Source organism: Typopeltis vanoorti, chromosome 11 (assembly GCF_054136105.1).
Source record: "Typopeltis vanoorti isolate ZY-2024b chromosome 11, IOZ_Tvanoo_1.0, whole genome shotgun sequence".
Lineage (NCBI taxonomy): Eukaryota > Metazoa > Arthropoda > Arachnida > Uropygi > Thelyphonidae > Typopeltis > Typopeltis vanoorti.
The window spans coordinates 90,383,888-90,404,375 of record NC_143559.1 but is presented as its reverse complement, the minus strand read 5'-3'; the positions used below and the strand labels follow the sequence as shown (position 1 = coordinate 90,404,375).

At 34.9% G+C, this 20,488-nt stretch overlaps 2 protein-coding genes across 2 annotated transcripts in view; one reads left to right on the top strand and one right to left on the bottom strand.

The window, feature by feature from the left end:
- LOC150101843 (pre-rRNA-processing protein TSR2 homolog) overlaps window positions 1–14,093 on the bottom strand; it is a 56,309-nt gene extending 42,216 nt beyond the window's left edge. Inside the window, exons 1-2 of the mRNA XM_090400849.1 lie at window positions 13,857–14,093; window positions 535–625 (exon numbers count right to left, since the gene is read on the bottom strand). Coding sequence (XP_090256975.1) covers window positions 535–625; window positions 13,857–13,922 — 157 coding nt within the window. The 5' untranslated portion in view covers window positions 13,923–14,093. The remainder of the gene's footprint in view (window positions 1–534; window positions 626–13,856) is intronic.
- A 1,814-nt stretch (window positions 14,094–15,907) lies between these two features.
- Window positions 15,908–20,488, top strand: part of LOC150101841 (dehydrogenase/reductase SDR family member 7-like) — a 97,411-nt gene continuing 92,830 nt past the window's right edge. Inside the window, exon 1 of the mRNA XM_090399914.1 lies at window positions 15,908–16,106. Within this exon, the coding sequence (XP_090256040.1) occupies window positions 15,908–16,106 (199 nt within the window). The remainder of the gene's footprint in view (window positions 16,107–20,488) is intronic.

Below are 20,488 nucleotides of genomic sequence, written 5' to 3'. Positions count from 1 at the left end.
TACAATATATACAATATATGTATATATTGTATGTTTACACCTAAAGAAATCCTGTGCAATTAGGATGAAATGTCGTGTTGTCAATTTAAATAAATGTTATCTTATTTTGGTGTTCTGCCTTATAAGCTCTTAGTCACATACTCATGAACCGGCAAAGTCTACACATATATATATATATATATATATATATATATATATATATATAATTATTTTAATGTCTATGTTTTTTTAACTCTTGAAAACAAAACAAAAAATAGCTGTAATGGTGATGACAATAACAGTAATAAACTGTATACTAAAACAATCTATACTCAATTTGCACTATATTTCATATAGTGCATCATTATAATTTGCACTATATGAAATTTTAATACTTTTAAGCATGTGATTTTTAATGTTTATACAGCGTAAAAATACTAACTCAAGTCTGCAACATAAAAAGCACATGCCTGTTTTGATATTTATATATATAGTTTGTGTGGGTTAAAAATATTTTAATAGTTAATGATGCATATGAATACAAAATAATGGTACCATTCTCTTGGAAGAATGTCTCTAAGGTGTCTACCATCCATATCTCCTTTTCAAGTGCATGAGGTCCACCCATTCCATGTTCTATAGCAAGCTATAAAGAAGCAATCATTGGGTTTTAAAAAATAATGCAACGATGACTGATATGATTATGAAAAACAACAATTGGATTACTTTCTCAAAAACTGGAGAATTAATGAAATAGTGCACAAAATAATGGTATTTTGTGCACTAAACTAAACTTAACATAACAACTAAACTTAAGTATTTTCAATGAAATATATTTTGACAGGCTATTAACAGTTCCCATTCACAAAAATTCCAAGTGGTTGATGCCATCTCTTATGAAATTCAATAGTCAGAATAGGTACTGCTACTTTGTGTTTGTAAACAACATAATGATAGAACAGAAAACAGCTACCTCTACATGACAACGGCATCAGTCTACTAACATTTAAATGAAAATACATTATAAGAGTTCTTCAATCTTCAAATGGTCATCACGAGAGGTTTTTTTTGGGTGGTCTGTAGTGTTTGTTGAGAGCTCCTGATAAGATAAGTTATTTTAAGTTATCATTGACAATTTTGCTTGAATATTACATAGTTTTGTTTGCTTTGCTTCTTTTGTTTGTTTTTTATTTGCGTATCTTAGTGTGTCTGTTTTTGGTGTTTCAATTATTAATTTGATAAAATACGATAGAAGCGAGCACATGGCTCCTGTAAGAAGGAAAATGGCAGCTAGTAATAATGGTTCGACATCTTTGTTCAATAACTGTAATATAAAGGAGATTATCTGTGAAATGTATGCTTTGCAAAGAGCAGTTGGAGTATGGTTAGATGATGATAATGGAGTGAATGTATGTAGAAAATGTAAGGAAAATGAGGAATTAAAGTGTATTTCAGGTCGTGAGTGTGATATTTTTGTCAAATTTCAGAATGAAGAAAATAGCGATATGATAAGAAATTGCTCGATTATACCAGAGAACTGTGAGGGCGTGAATGTAGAAAGTGTGAATGATGGTATTAATACAGAGCAAATTAATGGCTTAACAGATAATAAAAAAGATGAGAGAGATGCAATGAGTGAGATCGCGTTGTTGAACGGAGCGATACATAGAGCAAAGCGACAGCTAGAGTGTATGCACAAATGTCTACCGAGCGTACCAGCCAATAATAAAAAGTATGATAGGAAAAATAAGAGTATGATTGTGAATCTAAACAAAATGAAGGAGCGAGTGCTGTATGGAGATTCGTTAGTACGAGGTGTGTTAGTAGAGGATTTGACAAAATCGCACCAGCCTGGTGCGACCATCAAGGATGTAAGTGAGTCTATTAGAGAGCAAAAGGAAAGGGTGAAAGAAATGATAAAGGACCTGAATGAATTGTTTGAGGTAGCAAAAGAAAAGAGTGAGAGAGTTAGGATGATTAGTCTTTTACCGTGGTATGACAGTGAAGTGTTTAGGAGGAGGGCAATAATTGCAAATGGCTTTATGCGTGGGTTATGCATGATGAGTGGTGTGGAATTTATGGACGTGTGGAGTGAGTTCGATGGGCGAAAGGATCTATATAAGATGAATGGTTTGCATTCGAATGGATTCGGTGTAAGGAGACTTGAAAAAGTGTTGTTGAATGAAGTGGATGTGCAGAATCAGGGAAACTAGATTTATTAGGGGGGAGGGAGAGTTGATATGCAGACCTTAGGGAGGCAGTTGAGTGTATGAATGAGCATAATATGCCTGAGCGAATAAGGACAACAAATCAGAATGGGATTGTTAGTATAAGGCATCAAGGTAGGGATAGGGCTAACGGGGTCTGCAATTCGTGTACACTAATTCTAGGAGTATTAGGAACAAGATGGAAGAATTTTTGGCCTTGGTTGGCACTTCCAGACCACAGGTTATTGGCATTAGTGAAACATGGCTGACTATAGATGATGTGGCTAGTGGGATTGAATGTGATGGGTATAGTGTGTTCAGTAATGACAGGGAGAATAAAATGGGGGGAGGAGTATTATTGATGATAGCTGATGAGCTGCAGCCAAGGAGAATAGAAGTTGAATTGCAGGATAGAGAAAAGAGCACATTTGAGGCCATTTGGTGTGAGATTGTGGCTAACAGAACAAAATATACAATTGGGTGCTGCTATAGACCAGGTGATGGAAAAGATGGTGGAGATAGTATGCACAAGCAAATAGAAGAAATGAGTGGAAGAAGGGTAATTATTATGAGAGATTTCAACTGTGGTAGCATTGATTGGAGTGAGGAGAGGACACATGGGAGGAAGGAATTGGATTTTATGCGGTTATTAAGGGATAACTATCTGCGACAGCATGTAATGGAAAATACTAGGGGTCAGAGAGTGCTTGCCCTAGTAATTGCATCTGAGGATTTGGCTGTAACTAATATGACCACATTGCCACCAATTGGTGAGAGTGATCATACGGTCTTGACTTGGGAGGTGGCTAAAGGTGTGGAATTTACAATTAAGACAGGGTACATGTGGAATTAAGGGATAATTCCACATGTTACATGGGTTATTAAGGGATAACTATCTGCGACAGCATGTAATGAAAAATACTAGGGGTCAGAGAGTGCTTGCCCTAGTAATTGCATCTGAGGATTTGGCTGTAACTAATATGACCACATTGCCACCAATTGGTGAGAGTGATCATACGGTCTTGACTTGGGAGGTGGCTAAAGGTGTGGAATTTACAATTAAGACAGGGTACATGTGGAATTATCGGGCTGGTAAATATGACAAGCTTAGCAGTTTGATTGGTTCAGTGCCATGGCATGTACAACTGCGAGGGCTGGAAGTTGACATTGCATGGGAGGCAATTAAGAAGTGTTTGCATGAAGCAATGGCTGACTGTATACCTAGAGTCCGAATAATAAATCAAGTAGGGGTTAAATGGATGAATAACACCATTAAGTTTGAGCTGCAAAAAAAGAAACAACTATGAAAGGAATTTAAGGAGAAAGGTGACCGGCAGGGACATGAACAGTATAAAGCCCAGGCCAGAAGGGTAACGAGTGTGGTAAGAAAAGCAAAAAAGGATTACAAAAGAACATTGGCCATGCAGGCTAAAGAGAATCCTAAACAGTTTTTTCGATATGTTGCAAGTAAAAGAAAAAATGTATATGGCAGAATGATTTTAAAGAATGCTGATGGTAAGGAGGTAATTGAATCAGATGATATAGTTGAGTTACTAAGCGAGCACTTTGCAAGAATATATCATTCAGGTGGTGACATTGCAGAAATGAATGAACCAATAGATTATACGGGAATTGTGGTGAATGAAGTGGAGGTGAGTAGTCTATTGCAAAACCTCAATGTAAATACATCTGTGGGATTGGATGGTATACCAGCTCGTGTCGTACGTGAAGTGGCTAAAGAATTGTCAATACCCTTGACCATTTTGTTTAATTTGAGTCTCGGGTCTGGGTTAGTCCCGAGGGGCTGGAAAGAGGGGAAAATAGTTCCACTGCATAAAGGAGGTTCCAAGACTACTGTTGTAAATTACTGACCAATTAGCATATCAGGACAACGATTCCACATCAGGAATCGTTGTCAAAGTCTTGGAGAAATTAGTCAAGAAAAGAATACAGGATTGGATAGATGAAAATGGGATATTGTATGGGGGACAACATGGTTTTGTGAAGGGTAGATCAAGCCTCAGTAACTTGCTCACGTTTTATAACACAATGATGGCTGAACTGGATAAGGGTAATGGGTTTACAGTGATTCTACTGGACCTTGCAAAGGCCTTTGAGAGGATACCACATGGAACTCTAATCAGTAAACTGGAGCAGATGGGAATGGATATAGGGTTGGTGAGATGGATAGGAGGGTTGTTGATGGAAAGATATCAGAGAGTGGTTTATTCAGGAGTAGAGGCCAAAAAACGGCCTGTGACTAGTGGTGTGCTGCAGGGTTCTGTTCTCAATTTGTTCATCAATGATATAGGAAAGGATCTGAGAGGAAGTGTTCACTTGTTTGCTGATGATGCAAAGTTGGGTAGAGCAATTATGAGTGCACAGGATGATTTGGATAGTTTGGAGGACTGGGCTAGGGAAAATGGATGTCAATTTAATGTGGCTAAGTGTAAGGTTATGCATTTTGGGGTGAAAAGATTAGCAGCAGTATATCACATTGGTGGAACCGTACTCCAGGAGATTGATGAGGCCAGGGATTTGGGAGTGTTGGTGGATAGGGAATTGAAGTTTAGGGGGCACATCGCAAAAGTGGCTAAATCAGCTCATCAAATCACTTGGCTTCTGAAAAATACTTTAACAAGTAGAGACAAACAAGTTATTGTTCCTCTGTATCGAGCCTTGATAAGACCCCATCTAGACTACTGTGCCCAGATATGGCCGCCAGGGTTTGTTTTTGATGGGGAGGAGGAGGTGGAGAAGATCCAGAGACAAGTGACCAAGATAATAGCAGGTCTGTGGAATGAACCTTATGGGAACAGGTTGAAGATTTGTGGGTTGCAAAAATTGGTCGATAGGCAGAAAAGGGGTGATATGATTCAGACATTCAAATTACTGAAGTGTTTCTATAAGATTAATCCAGAAGATATTTTTGACAATAGGACTGGTGGTGGGAGGACTAGGGGCCATACATGGAAGCTGGGCAAGAATGTGGTTAGCAGGGGTGTTAGAGCTAGGTTTTTTACTTGGAGAGTGGTGAATGAGTGGAATAAGCTGCCAGTCTGTTGTGGGTGCTATGACCGTGAATGAGTTCAAGGCGAAGTATGATAGATACTGTGTGAATGTCGAATAATTGTTCTTGACATGATGTTAGGGCCTCCCTCGATGAGTCTGTCGACTCCTTGGAGTTGCCTGGAATAATAATAATAATCCTTGATCTTTCTTCAGCCTCAAAAAAGTAGGTGCACATTTCTGCTCAAGAAGCTCACTTGTATAAATCCCAATTCTACCCAATCATGGAATGTTGCTTGTGCATTTGGGATGAGGTTGGAGGGGGGAGGGTCAAGGTCAAGAATGCTTGTTGCTGTCAAGAAGTGAGAAACCTAACTGATGATTCATCACTCAATGTTTATTCTAGAGGTATTTTCATGGACAATGCTCTGCTGATGCCACTATCATCCTTCCACTTTCTTCCAAAATTCCAATGAGCAGCTGCTAGCTGGACAACATCCATTTATCACCAAGCTGTATACCAAACCAACCTCTCGTAGTCTTGTTTATTTCATTTATCTCTGTTCTTTGAAATAGCACCCTCATTGTCTTCCCCAAAGACTACAACCTTTAGCATGTTCAAGAAATGTGTTGATTCCATCTTTTTTCTTACTCACTTGTCTATATATATCACTATGTGTGTGTGCAGAAGCAAGAAAATATGCAACCTTTTATGAGTGAATTTGATATTAAAAAAAAAAATAGTATTATTTTCTGGATCTGCATGAAGTCAAACACAGGTATCCTGATTCAAAACTCTAATGTGAGAAAGAAAAGAGCTTAGTGGAGGGAGGGGATCCAATAAAAAGACTGAAGAAATGCTTTTTTCAATACGATAGTTTTAAAAGATAAATAAATGATGATGTGTATTTAAAATACTCAACCAATGCACAATGCTTTTCATCTATTCAGAGGACAAATGTCACTTTGTTTTTCCATCATCCAGTCATCTAATGGAGTGAATGAATGTTTTCTCTTTCCTTTTTCTCTCCAGCTTCAGGCTCTGCTTTAAGAAAATGTAACAATAGCCTAGTGATTTTCAAACATTTTAAATTGAAGGCATCCGATGCAATGATATGTGACATCCTTGGGTATAATAGTGCCCACCACATGAAACACTACCATAAATAAATGAATTGTAGTGACCAATATCCCTTTTAATGTAATATTTTAAAAAATGAGTGCAAAATATTCCAACATATATTTATTAAAAATAATATTTTTGATGAAAATGTCAGTCTTACTGATTCTTTCAGGAATGAATGGATTTTTTTTCAGATTCAGTTTCTTCATATTAAAAAATTCCCATAAATAGTGATTTTATTATAACATCACACCTCCACAGAATCAGAGGATGCATTGTGGAAGCCTCCTGTACACTACAACATCCATCATCATCGATAAACAGTGGTGATTATTTGTATAAAATTAATTCTTTGATGTGTTTATTAAATTAAATTCACAAATTACATTATATAGAAGTAAACATTTGTGGAACAATCTGAAATGATCTGTAGCACCAAGGATGAGAAACAGTGACCTAAGAAAACAGATTTCTGAGTACAAATCTAGACTAGATTTTTTAAACGGTTGCATGGTTTAGGCTTAGCTGCTTGTTAGATGTTTAACGAATGAAAACAGCACACAGGAATCCTGAGTTACAACTAAGGCTTCTTACTAGTGCCCACAGAAGTAGATCTTCCTAGCTAGGACTCAAGGCTGTATGGTACAATTGTTATTGTACTCATCAAGAAGTCTCTGTAATTTGATTAAACAAGTTTAATGCTTGGAATATTTAGTCTGCCACAGCCATCTTCAGGAGTACAATATATGTTGCAACATACAATTTATATTATATTCTTGAAAATAAAACTTCTTAGGGTTTGTTCTTGAAAAGGCTTCTTAATAATGCCCATAAAGTCTGGAGTCCTAACTAGGAATACTGACTTCTATGGGCATTAGTAAGAAGCCTTAGTTTGTAACTGAGATCCCTAAGAATCACTGCTTCCCATACCTTCAGGAGTTCAACACAACCATTTTTATTTAAATTAGGCTAGTATTTAAGAGCTACAGATTCTAAAAATAAATAAATCAGCATGGGTATTTCGTGCAAGATATGATATTGCCTTCCTGCATGAAATAGAGTTGTAATCTAGTAATAAATTTTCTAGTGTCCTGGGTAGTCACTCATTCAAGCTCAGGAGTGTAATCCTCATCACTTTTTTTTGTTCTCATGTCCTCCGATGTTTTGCTTCGATTTCCTCCTCAAAATGGACCATCAATGGATGCAAATACTTCATAGTTTCTGATGTGGTTCACATCTAATGAGATGTCATTTTTGCTGTCAGCCGTATCTGGCATATCCATGATAAATGCATAAAACCACAGTGCAAAAGTTTTGAATGGTCTTGTTGCTTACTTCTCACCAACTATTGGTCATAATATACTGCTTATAATAGAATAAGTTTTGTACTAATCTCCTTAGCAAATGTAAAGAACAAGAAAAATTATTCTTGATTTGTGCTGTATTTACCAACAACAGCTTTCGTTTACCAGTTCCTGACATATGTGATCCTCGATAAACAGTGCTAATTATTTGTATAAAAGTAATTCTGAAGTAGTTCAGCATAACATTATGTTACACGATCTACTGCTTTTGATTCACTAATCAAAACAGTGAAGCATATTTATAGCACAGGGAACCATCTAATGTGGCATGATAAATTAAACCTCTTTAGTCAGTATTGCAGATGTCATCAGCACTAAATTTTTGAATCAAGATTACAATTTTTCTAACACTCCATGAGGTTACTGACTGGCCCAATTAAACAGAGCAAATTCTTGTTATATTTTTGTTGGTTGTTGTTCTTCCAGACTTTTTCCAATAAAACGGCTGCCTCAATTAACCAGAATCTACTGTATATGGTTAAGTTCAACTGTGAGGAATCCCTCATTCAAAGAAAGAGAGAGAGAGATTGATTGAAGGTGCTATTAATGAGATTTTATATCATGTTGCTGAGGGAGGATGATGGGAGTCTATAAATATATCTGTCTATGTTTGCAGGTTTTCTATAGATACCATAAAGGAAAGATTGCCATTTGGGTTTGAAACCAATAACACATCTTCCATCTGGAAGACATGTTATTAAAGTGTATAAAATATAAAAAGACTAGATTGTTCTTATTCTCTTTCCCTGGTGAAATGGACTTGTGGATGTTGGCCATTAAGATGTGCATAGGTCATGAGATCAAATCACATCATCAGTATATCTTAACCAGATGGATGGCAGAAGAAGAGGCTCTGTCAACAGCATGCTTTTCAAACTCAATGTAGAAACTGGACAGGAGAGATAAGAATGTGAACCCAAAAAATTATCCTCTATCTGAAGCTTTTGTTTTACCAATAGAAGTAATCTGCATGGATCACAAAAGAATAGAGATCTCTTAGGTCAGGGAAAAAATTTTTTTTTTTAAAGTGTCGTTCCAGAGGGGATATTATTATTATTATTAAGACAGACCTTTAGGGAGTCAGAAACTCATCAAGGGAGGCCACATACTACACAAAAGCTATCCTACTTATTCTTGAATTCATTCACACTGCTTGCACTCAACATCCAATGGCAATCCATTCCAATCACACACCACCCTCTGAGAGAAAAATCTAGTCCTCGCGCCAGTTCATTCTCAGCTTTCAAGGATGCCCTCTCGTTCTTTCCTCACCCTCCATAAATTGAAACCCTGTATGACCCTTTCAGAAGTTTGTATGTCTCAATCATATCACCCCCTCTTTTTCCTGTTTGCTAGTGTCTGCATTCTACAAATTCTCAATCTGTCTTCATAATCAGTATTCCACAATCCTGATATCATTTTTAACACTCTTTTGTACTTTCACAACAGAAACCCAGGAGACCAGACCTGCACACAATAGTCCAAGTGAGGTCTTATCAAGGCCTTGTAAAGAGCCTTGATAAGACCTCAAGCAAAATGACATCCTTATCTTTACATGTGAGCATTCGTTTCAATATTAGTGAAGAGATGTTAAAATTGCCATAATACTAGAATTATTTAAAGTTCAATTCTCAACAGAAGCTTAAAATAGGTACATTTTCAATGTAAGAAAAAGTATTGCCAGTAAAAGATTTTACTAATTGTCTGATCTCCTGGTTTCTGTTGTGATTCTGATATTTTTTCTATTTTTATTCAAGTCATTGCAAACCTCCAATAAGCAAGGAGATGGTCTCACACTGAGTGATGAAATTCATCTCCCACCTAAAGACAATCATAAACATCTATACCAATTGTGGGATTTTGAACCAGCAGCCTGGTGATTAGAGTGGATACACTAGTAGAGCCAATCAGACTGGCAATAAGCATCAACAGGTTCCTTCTTTATTTGGATGAAGAAGTGTTATCAGTTTTGAAGTGCCTCGCATGTGGGATTGACATAAAAAATCAGTTGGATTGCAATCCAGAGAAATATAAGTAGAGTAGTCTCTGAACACAAGTCAGCCATGATGTGGCTATATCACATGATGCTGGTTCCAAAAGCCCAGGTAAATAGGCGAGGGTTAAGTGAAGGACTAGCAACTCATCCTCGTAAAAAAATGCTTTGCTATGGAAACTACAGAAATATCTGACCAAAATGTAATACTAAATGAAGACAAACTGTTAAGAATGACATCCCCTAGCAAAAGCTCTTACTTATGGAGAAACTAGGGAATTGAGGGAATACAACAGAAAATTTGGACAAGACACAAAAACCAAGAGAGACAAATATTTGCAGTGAAAAAACAATACAAATTGCATGTTGGAATGAGAGGACTATGTATGAAACATCAAAAGCAGCCAATATAGTCAGAGAAATGAAAGACAACAAAATTGAAATATTGGGAATAAGCAAAACAAGATGGAATGGATCCAGTTGAGTTCAGGAGACACAATAATATATGCTGGAAACAAAGATGAGGTTAGTACATATGCAAAAGGAGTGGCAATAATGATGTCCACTAAAGCAAGAGCGCAAATGATAGAATGGGAACCAATTACAGAAAGATGCATAAGAGATTTAACTGATGATTCTATAAAGTGACAATTATAAATGTATATTTACCAACTAATAATGTAGATGAAAAAGAAAAATATGAATTTCATGATATATTACAAAAAACAACAGATGGGGAGCTAAATGCTAAAATAGGAAATGATCATACAGGTAGAGAAATGATAACGGGAAAAAAAGTATAGGAAATATAAATGAAAATGGAGAGTTGTTACTAAGTTTCTGCATGATGAATGAATTAGTAATAGGAGGATCATTCTTTAAGCAGATGGGAAAATGTATAACCAAATTGACCATATAATGATACAAAGAAAATGGAGAGGATCTCTTTTGAACATGCAAACAACAAGGAGCAGATGCTTATATGAACCGTTTTTTAGTAATAAGAGAAATTAAAATATGATTAATGAACACAAAGAAAGTAATTGAATAAAATAAATGTATAACATAAATGAACTAAAAAATATGGAAAGTAAAAGAAAATATGCAGTAGAGGCTAAAAATACATATGAAGTTCTTACTCAGATCAGACAGAACAAACATGAAGAATTCAGAAACATAGAAGAAATATGGCCAGGTATTTTTATTATTATTATTAGACACCTCCAGGGAGTCCAAAGACTCATTGCGGGAGATGCCAACAGCATCGAACAATTGAACTCCTTCCAAATACTAACCACACTCAAACTTTTTCCGTGAGCCATTAGTGGCAGAGGCTCTACCAATTGACTAACCTTTGCTGGCAACATATACCATGAAGCAGCAGAAATAAAGACAAAGAATGAATATCTTCACACACAAAACTGAAAAAAGAAAAGAAATTAAGGGGAAAAAAAATACAAAATATGAATAACAGCTTATAAGAGAAATATAAAGAAATACATAAAGAGATTTAAAAAAATGCAAAAAAAGATGGGAGAGTTTATTGAAAACCTACTAAATGAGGCAGAAATTCCAGCTAATAGAGGTGAGACTAAAACATTATATAATATTACAAGAACAATGACAGGCAAGAAAAGAAGAAGAATATTATTAGAGACAAACAAGGAAATAAAATTAATAATAAAAAGAAAATAAAAAAAAGGTAGAATACTTCAAAGAGATAATGAATAGAGAAAAACCTGAAAAATAATTCAAATACCAGAAAAAAAGAAAAAATATTAAAATATTATATAATATTACAAGAACAATGACAGGCAAGAAAAGAAGAAGAATATTATTAGAGACAAACAAGGAAATAAAATTAATAATAAAAAGAAAATAAAAAAAAGGTAGAATACTTCAAAGAGATAATGAATAGAGAAAAACCTGAAAAATAATTCAAATACCAGAAAAAAAGAAAAAATATTAAAAATAGATGCCAAAGAAATAAAATAAAAAAAGTGAAGGACAAAAAACACTAAAAGAATGTAAAAACAGAAAAGTAGCTGGTATAGATGGCATACCAAATGAACTATTAAAAGCAGATATTGATTTAATATACTCGATCCATTTCTTAACCAAATATGAAATATGGATGCAGGAAGAATGGCCAAATGAATGGAATATCTGGTTACTGATCAAAATACCAAAAAAAAAAGGAGATTTAACTGATTGCAATAATTGGAGAGGAATATCATTATTAAACACAACAAGTAAAATACTAACAAGAATAATATTAAAAATAATAAAAAAAGAAATAGACCAAAAGCTAAGAGAAACACAAGCAAGACTGAGAGCCAACAGATTTAGATCAAATAGCAACACTAAGAATAAAAACAGAACAGTCAAATCTTTATATCAACTTTGTTGATTTTGAAAAAGCATTTCACAGCATTGACAGCAAAGCAATAAAGAAATTAATGCCATATTATGGTATACCATGTAAAATTATCAACATAATTAAAAAAATTATGAAAAATATAAAATACAACTCATACACAATGAACTTTCAGAAAATTTTGAAATTAAAACAGAAGTTAGACAAGGTTGCATTGTTGTGTATCGGGTATGAAAAACACAAAAGGAATAGTGGAATTCAATAGAACAGCTACATGACCTGGATTCTGCAGATGACATATGTTTACTAGCACATACACAACAACATATAAAGACAAAACAATAACTCAATAAAGAAGCTTTGACTGTTGGATTAAGAATAAATAAAATGAAAACAAAAATAATGAAAATAAATAATAAGCAAGACAGTACTGGATGGTCAAATTTTAGAAACAGCGGAGAACTTTAATTATCCAGGATCAATAATAAATAAACAGAGAGGTACAGAGGAAGATATAAAATCTAAGATACAGAGAGCACAGATAATTTTTAATATGTTAAAAATGGAGATCAAAGCAAATAGGCTTAAAAACAAAATCAGGTTATTTAATACCAACATCAAATCAGTTTTACTCTATGCATTGGAAACATACACAACAACAACAACAACAACAAAAGCAATTAGGAAAACACTGCAAAGCTTTGTAAATAAATGTTTAAGAAGAATTCTACAAATGGCCAGAAAAGATATCCAATAAAGAGTTATGGCAAAAAGCTAAACAAAAACCAATAATGTATGACATCAATCAGAGAAAAATGGAGATGGATAGGGCATGTAACAAGAAAACTGGAAAAGGACAAAGTCAAACAAGCACTAGAGTGAAATCTGCAAGGAAAGAGGAAGACTAAAGATGAGCTAGCAGAGAGGAGTAGAAGACATCAGAAAAATTGGAAAGATCTGGACACAGATAAAGAGAAGCACAAAACAGTCAGATGGAGATCTGTGGTCAAGGCTCTGTGCTCCCAATGGCGTGAAGAGGAATAAGGATGTCTTTGAGCATAAAACGACCATTTCATATTATGGTAGGTTATAAACTGATCATATATTTGGTCAAGTAAATGGGTTAATGATAAACTGAAAAACCCACTCTAGAGTTCAGAGATGGAACTTTTTCAAGCCACTTCAGACTCCAATAAGCAGTGGTTGTCTTACTGGCAACACAAATTACTACCACCCCCGACTTGCACAAAGAATCCACACTAAGTGGGATTCAAACTCAGTGCCTTCTGTTCAGGAGCATAGCCACTATTCACTTGGCTTCAAAATCTAGGTCTCCCCAACACATATCATGCCACTGCGATCCTGTTATATGAACAACCGCAATTTGAGGTATGAATAACTAAACGTGCACTATGAGCTATCCCAAGTCAGCTAACATGCTTACCCATCCACCAATTGCAAGTTGAGGGTTGAATATTAATTTGCACTCGTTCTTGTAAATTTTCGAGTGAACTCTTTCCTCCAACTTCCTCTGAATCTTTTATACGATTTACTTACGTGTGTATATTTGGATTTTCTAATTTGTTTGAATTATTTGATTAAACAGGCGTAAAGAATAAAGACGTAAAGAAATTTATCGATTCTATATACTACTCAGCAATTCCGTAAATTTTTCCTTTATCCTGATGGAAGAGGTTGACATCCCATAACCTCTTCCTGAACACCAGTTAAATACTAAAGAAATTTATTAGAAATTATTGCCCCTTTACATTCTACACTAAAAAAAAATTTTAAATATACGTACTTGTAACGCTGTCCACTTACTTAACATAGTGCGAATAGCCACGTGGAATACACTTTCGTTTGCCATATTGTTCTTGCAACTCCCTCTTTCCGCAAACTCAAAAACTATTAAGTTAAATATATATTTCGCATCAAAATGCTATCACTATTTTATTATTCATGAAAACACATTCCTGTAGTCCATCTTAAACTCAACATTCTACAGTCCTGATAGAATCTTAGTTACATACATCTGGATCCTCTCCTCTCTTCTAAGTGTTTTCTTGGGTCCCGGATTATTATTATAAACACAACGAGCACATGGTTATAAAATATTAGTTGTAACACGATAATACGCACATAACATATAGCTTACATTTTTGAAGCTGTTTATCTAAATATATGTATATATGTTCATCTATATAAATGTATATAGATATTTATAAACATATATAAATAAACATATGTAAACATTTATATAGATAAAATATATTCCTATGATAAGGCCTTTCACTCATTGGAAGTCATATAATAATAATAATAATAATAATAATAATAATAATAATAATAATAATAATAATAATAATAATAATAATAATAATAATAATATGGTACACCGAGAACTCGTGTTCCAACTGAAATTGTTATTGTATTTATTAAAATAATAAAAATAATACTTCAATGTGTAAATCTCAGTATCATTAGAACTTCATTACGGGAACGGATGCATATGAATTACTTGAGGTAGTAGATGCTTTGTAAAATCACCACTCTGCTTATTGGAGGCCTCAAGCGGCTTGAAAAAAATTCCATGTTTGGTCCCTCGAATTCTGATTACCTAGCCTTTAACGCACCCAAGGTACTAAAATGTTATAGGTACAACCTTCTGGGTGAAATTCACATAAAAGAATCTCTTCTAGTTGTTTTTTATCGCTACTGTCTCCTGCTATAATGTTTTTTCTATAAACCATATTTGGTTTTCTCATTATGTTCCAAATATCGATATCTCAGTTTTAATATTGTGCAGTATTTTTGTATTTCATTCCATATGGAATCAAATGAAATGAAAAACAATAAGGACACCAGCCCAGATGATATACCATCTGAAATCTGGAAGCTACTCGGACCACAAGGAGCACAATGGCTGACAATTCTGTTTAACAAGATCATAAATGAAAATGAAATACCATCAATCTGGCTAATCAGTATAACAATTCCTATCTGTAAAGGCAAGGGGAACATTGGTGACTGCTCAACCTACAGACCAATTCCGCTACTTTGCCATACAATGAAGATTATCAAACGGATACTCGACGCGCATCTTAGCGCTGTCATCGAAATTTCACCAAATCAGCATGGATTCATTAAAAATTGTCAACAGACGCCATCCATGCCATTTGGCTCTTAATCGAGGAACATCTAGAAAAGAAAAAAACATACACATAGCGTTCTTAGATCTAGAAAAGGCGTTTGACCATATATCACACGATCTCGTCTGGAAGATATTGAGAATACATTTTGTACCTGAATCCTATGTGCAATGCATAAAAATGCTATATCAAAACGTCACCAGCACAATACGCTCTGCAGCAGGAAACTCTGACATCTTCCCAATAAAGGTAAGAGTTCACCAAGGATCTTCTCCCTCACCCCTGCTCTTCATCCTTTGTATGACACTGTAACCAATGATATTCAGAAGCCATCCCTGCACACAATTATATGTTGATGACGAATACTTAGCACTACATCGCAAAATGAACTCCAACCTCTCGTGCAGAAATGGAAAACCTGCTTATATGAGTCTGGAATGAGACCTAACATCAAGAAGACAGAATATATGCAAGGAGGTGACCAAAACCGATAGCACAATTTACAATACATGGCGTGGAGCTGAAGAAGTGCACACTATTCAAATACCTAGGTTTCAGCATTAGCTAATACAACAGCAGATTGAAGCCTGAGCTTGACCGTGCTGTCTGGATGAAGTGGCATCAAGTCACTGGATTTTTTTGTGATAAGGAAGATTCCACTATATCTAAAATCAAAGATCTATGGAACGTTAGACCAGTAGCCATGTATGTAACAGAATGCTGGCCAACAACAAAGAAACACGAGCAGATCCTACATATCATCCAAATGAGAATGCAGAGATGGACACTTGGGGTTCATCAGGCTCGACCGAATACCAAACACCGACATACGTATGATCCTTGGCATCGCACCAATAACAGAGAAGATGCAAGAGGCACGCCTTGTGGCCACGTGCTATGCAGTAATAAAGACTCTGTGGCAAAATCGGCCATGAGGCTAAATGTCGACGGCCAACGACACGCTGACTTGATCGCCTAACTAAAGACATGCGCAGAGTAAATATCAACAGTAGAGTTTCCCAAGACCATGCAAGATGAAGGAAGCAGTGCAGACGAATGGACCTGCCTTAAAGCGAGACAAACGCTAGGAAGAAGAAGAAGAATTCAATTATATTTCGTTGAATGAACTAATATGAAGTCATTGCCAGGTTTTAGTATATCCTCTTCGCAACACTTTCTTTCAAGTATTGTCTACGAAGGTTATATTCTCATAATCTCTTTGGTAAACATTTCGAAACTTAAGTTTCTTTGTATTTGGCTGTAAAATATGATTCAAGTTGTGTCTTGTTAATTCACATTCACACTGATGAGAAGAAACACTATAAACTATGGAGATTAAAAGTAGAAATTATTAACAGACATGAATAAGCTTTCGGACATTACCAGGGCCGACTCTACCGACGGTGCAAGACGTGCATTTGCACGGGGAGGCAAGTTTTTTTTGGGCGGCAAGTTTATGCTACTGCACGGGGCGACTATACGAAAAATAAGGGAGATGGGTGGCAAAATATGCAACTGCATGGGGCGGCAAAATTTCTAGGTGCTGCCCTGGACATTACGTGCTTACGAAATGACCGAATCGACTGTTAGAACTATTACGAGAGATAAAGTTCTCATAATGCAGCACATGAAAAGTTTAGACAATACAATCCATGATCGCTTCCAAAAAAAAAAAAGGCATATTAATAGAATGAATGAATGAAAAAAATTATTGGAGATTTGGACTAAAGACGTGCAGCAACGAATGCCAATAAATTTTATGCTTATACAAGATAAAATGCAAGATAATAATAAAAAGAAAAGCTGCAGTAGTAAGGATATTACATTTTCATAATACTCGTAAATATGTACTACTACTGTTTGTATTAGTTTCATTCCAATTACATATGCTTTTATATTTATGTAATCGATAGGATACTGTACAATCCGTTGTAGCTTTGATTATCCTTTGAAACAAATTAACCGTGTAAGTATCATACTGAAAAATGAATGAATGTTTTAGTAATTCCTCTTAATTCTGTTATTCTTCTGTTATGAATTCCTCCAGTACATGTTGGTTCAGACAATCATCAAAAAGTTGTTCAAAAACTTTCTAAACCAATCTCCCAGACAAATATCTTTATATATCTATAATTCCTCAATAATAATACTATTTTGATTTTCTTATTTTTAAAGCAACGTGAGATAATATTAATACTACTTCCTCCACTACGATAACTTTCTCCAACTTTGCACAGTCTGTATGCAGTATGCTAATTATTCAACACAGCCTCAAGTTCGTATACCGAATAGGAATTAAATGCATTATGACTCTCGTAATCCAAATATTCCATAACATGCAGTAAATCCCTACCCCAACCCCTCCTCTTTTCCGTCTTTTCTAACTTCTAACAACACTATAGTTATTATTACGACTTCCATATCAAGAAAATCATCGTTAAGCGAAGATTCAGAGATCATCCTAATATGCAGTTTAATTTCTTCAGCTATAATTTAAACCACACGAACCTGTTTTAAAGAAGGCTCTAATGTATTTAAATATAAGAACTTGATGCCATTCTAAATACATTTTAATGTCGACTTTCTCTTACCATTAATGCAAACATTTCTACTGCTATAACGTGGAATATCCTTCACACCCATTCAACTGTCATACATTTACTTTCGTGTTGTTTTTTAAATCTTTCTTTTAAAATAATGTCAATTAAAACAAAAGGGACCATGTCAAGAATTCAGTAAACAGTTTCGGCATATAATAAATCATGGCTTACCTCATCTCGTTTAATAAAAGTTTCACAGTAGGAGTCTTACTTGGAAAATCTTTATAATAAGAGTTTCACAGCAGGAGTCTTTTCGGGAAATATTTTATAAATACTAATGGCCTTCAACTCTAAAATAAAGTTAAAAAAGAATTCAGGGAAACTAACCCAAATTCAAAACTCAGGTTAGTAATTTATGGTTCAAAATTTCGATTTAGCAAATTATACAGCAGGGGGAATTCTCCATGCTTGCTGTGCAAGCTCATTACTTGAGAAAGAAGTAATATTTATTTGTTAATAAATGCATGCATTTATAAACATTCCATTTAGGCTTTTATTTTTGTAGACAGAAGACGTCTTAAACTTGCGTGGCAATAATTGAGCTTTGCGTTGTGTATCGATGGCCGATGCTTGCTTGTCTAGTCAAAGCTACCTTGGCTTGCTCGGTTGTGGGAGCTTCCATGTTCTCGCTGCAGCACTGTGATTTCATGAGCGCGAATAGCCATTTCCGCTCCATTCACGTCGTCTTAAACACGTTAAAACACGTCTTAAACATAAGTAGTCAAAGTAGCTCTAGCCAGTGAGCTTCAGCCAGCCTTTACAAGTGTGCGTGTTGCTTGGGAAAATTAAGTTACAACCAACTTTTTATGACGATGTTATTGACCAGTTCATAAAGAAGAACCGTAGGGTAGAATTTGTATTCAAGTAGCTAAATTGAAAAAGATAGAACATCATTTGTAAAATAAATGTTGTATTTGTATGATTAAATGTACATAAATTTCTAAATATATAGTTTTAAATGGTCAGTAATTCATTATTCCGCTAATTAAACTTGAATCACACCTCTCACTCCCTGAATGATAACAAGAGCAAGCGTGAATTTCAAGACTAGCATTCGCCCCTGTCATACAGGGTTACCAAATAAATGCCATGCAAGGTTGGATATACGGATTTTAGCCAATTTTCTTCAGATATTTACCATCACTGCCGAAAAAAAATGAATAAAATTACGCTACCACCAACACTAACAACTTACATGAAGAAGGCGTTTGGCAAAGTATTGCTCTAGTCTAGGAGTATATGTATTAATGTCTTAGCGTGTATGCAAAAATTATCATTTTTTAAAACATACTGCACTGTTTTCTGAAGGAATAGGGCAAGAAAATAAATCCCATGAAAACTCAATTCAAATTTTACGAAGAATGGCACAAGGCCGGATCTAGAGGAATTAATTATGCCACGGCTATAAAAATGCTGTTCAGGAGGCGTCTATACTATTCAGATCAACTTTGAAAAATGAAATGGCCTAGTAAGACGAACAAGAGCAAGATGTCCTCAGTACAATCATTTCGCCAAGGTTGGTGTACACGAAAAAATTTAACAGGAATTTGTAATTTATAGGAAAAAGTATCTCAAAAATAAAATATTTCTACACTGGAATCCAATGACAAACATCCTGACAAAATATTTTATAAGAGTCCAGTGAATTCTGAGTAGTTATCAATGTGAGCAGTAAGATAAGCAGAACTGATATCTTGGAATTATAAGTTATCAATGAGTAAAAAAAAAAATTATGATACTTACTAACAGACGAACAGAAAATGGAATATTATGAATTAGACTCAGATATCACAATGCTCTTTATAAATTTGTGCCAGTTTAAGCTGTGCCCCAGAAGCGACACGGAGAATGGAAATAGTGTTTGGTATTTTGTGACAAAAAATAAATAAATAAAGGAGCATGCGTAACTGTTTTTTTATTATTATTTTATTTTATTTTAAGATTGTTAAGATTTTTTCGTCTTGAATAGAAAATTAGAAATTAAATGCTGCATTTCTGATAATGCGTTCGTAACGTTAGAAGAAAAAACCAGACGAAAAGTTCCATTCTAGTAAGTGAGCAGAAGAATTTTTTTAGCCGGTTTCTGAGTAACGCCGATCTTTGCACATGCAGTGGGATTTTTATTCTAGAAGCGCAAAAAAAATTTTTTTAACCATGAAAATCGGAAATCTCTATTTTAGAGAACAATACCAATTAAAATTAAGAACACCAGATGGCAGCAGTTGTCTGCCACACTCGTGTTTCTAATCGTAGTCTACCAACTGTCTCTGTAGAAAAAAAAAAAAAAAAACTTTTTAGTGGATTTATTATATGTTTGGTGAGCAGTTGCCTATGTAACTTCTTTGAAAAACCTTTCTGGTACTCTAATGCTAGACCACTAGAAGCAAGTCAGCTATAAGTTCGACTGTAGTTGCGGACTCCATAAACTTTTTCTGGCCTTTTTTTAAAATTAAATCTCTCTTAGAGAAATTAATTAAAAATAAAAATACGCCTATGTCTTTTAAGTAGTCCATACTAAAGCAACTCGTGAATGCCGTGAATTATATTCCCGTAAGCTCTCTGGTCAACTTACCTTATGAAACTTTAAGTTTCTATATTCAAAGCCGAATGTAGAAACTTTTATAGTTTCTACATTCGGCTTTGCAATAATGCTGGATTGAACATCCACTTGACTTATATAATCA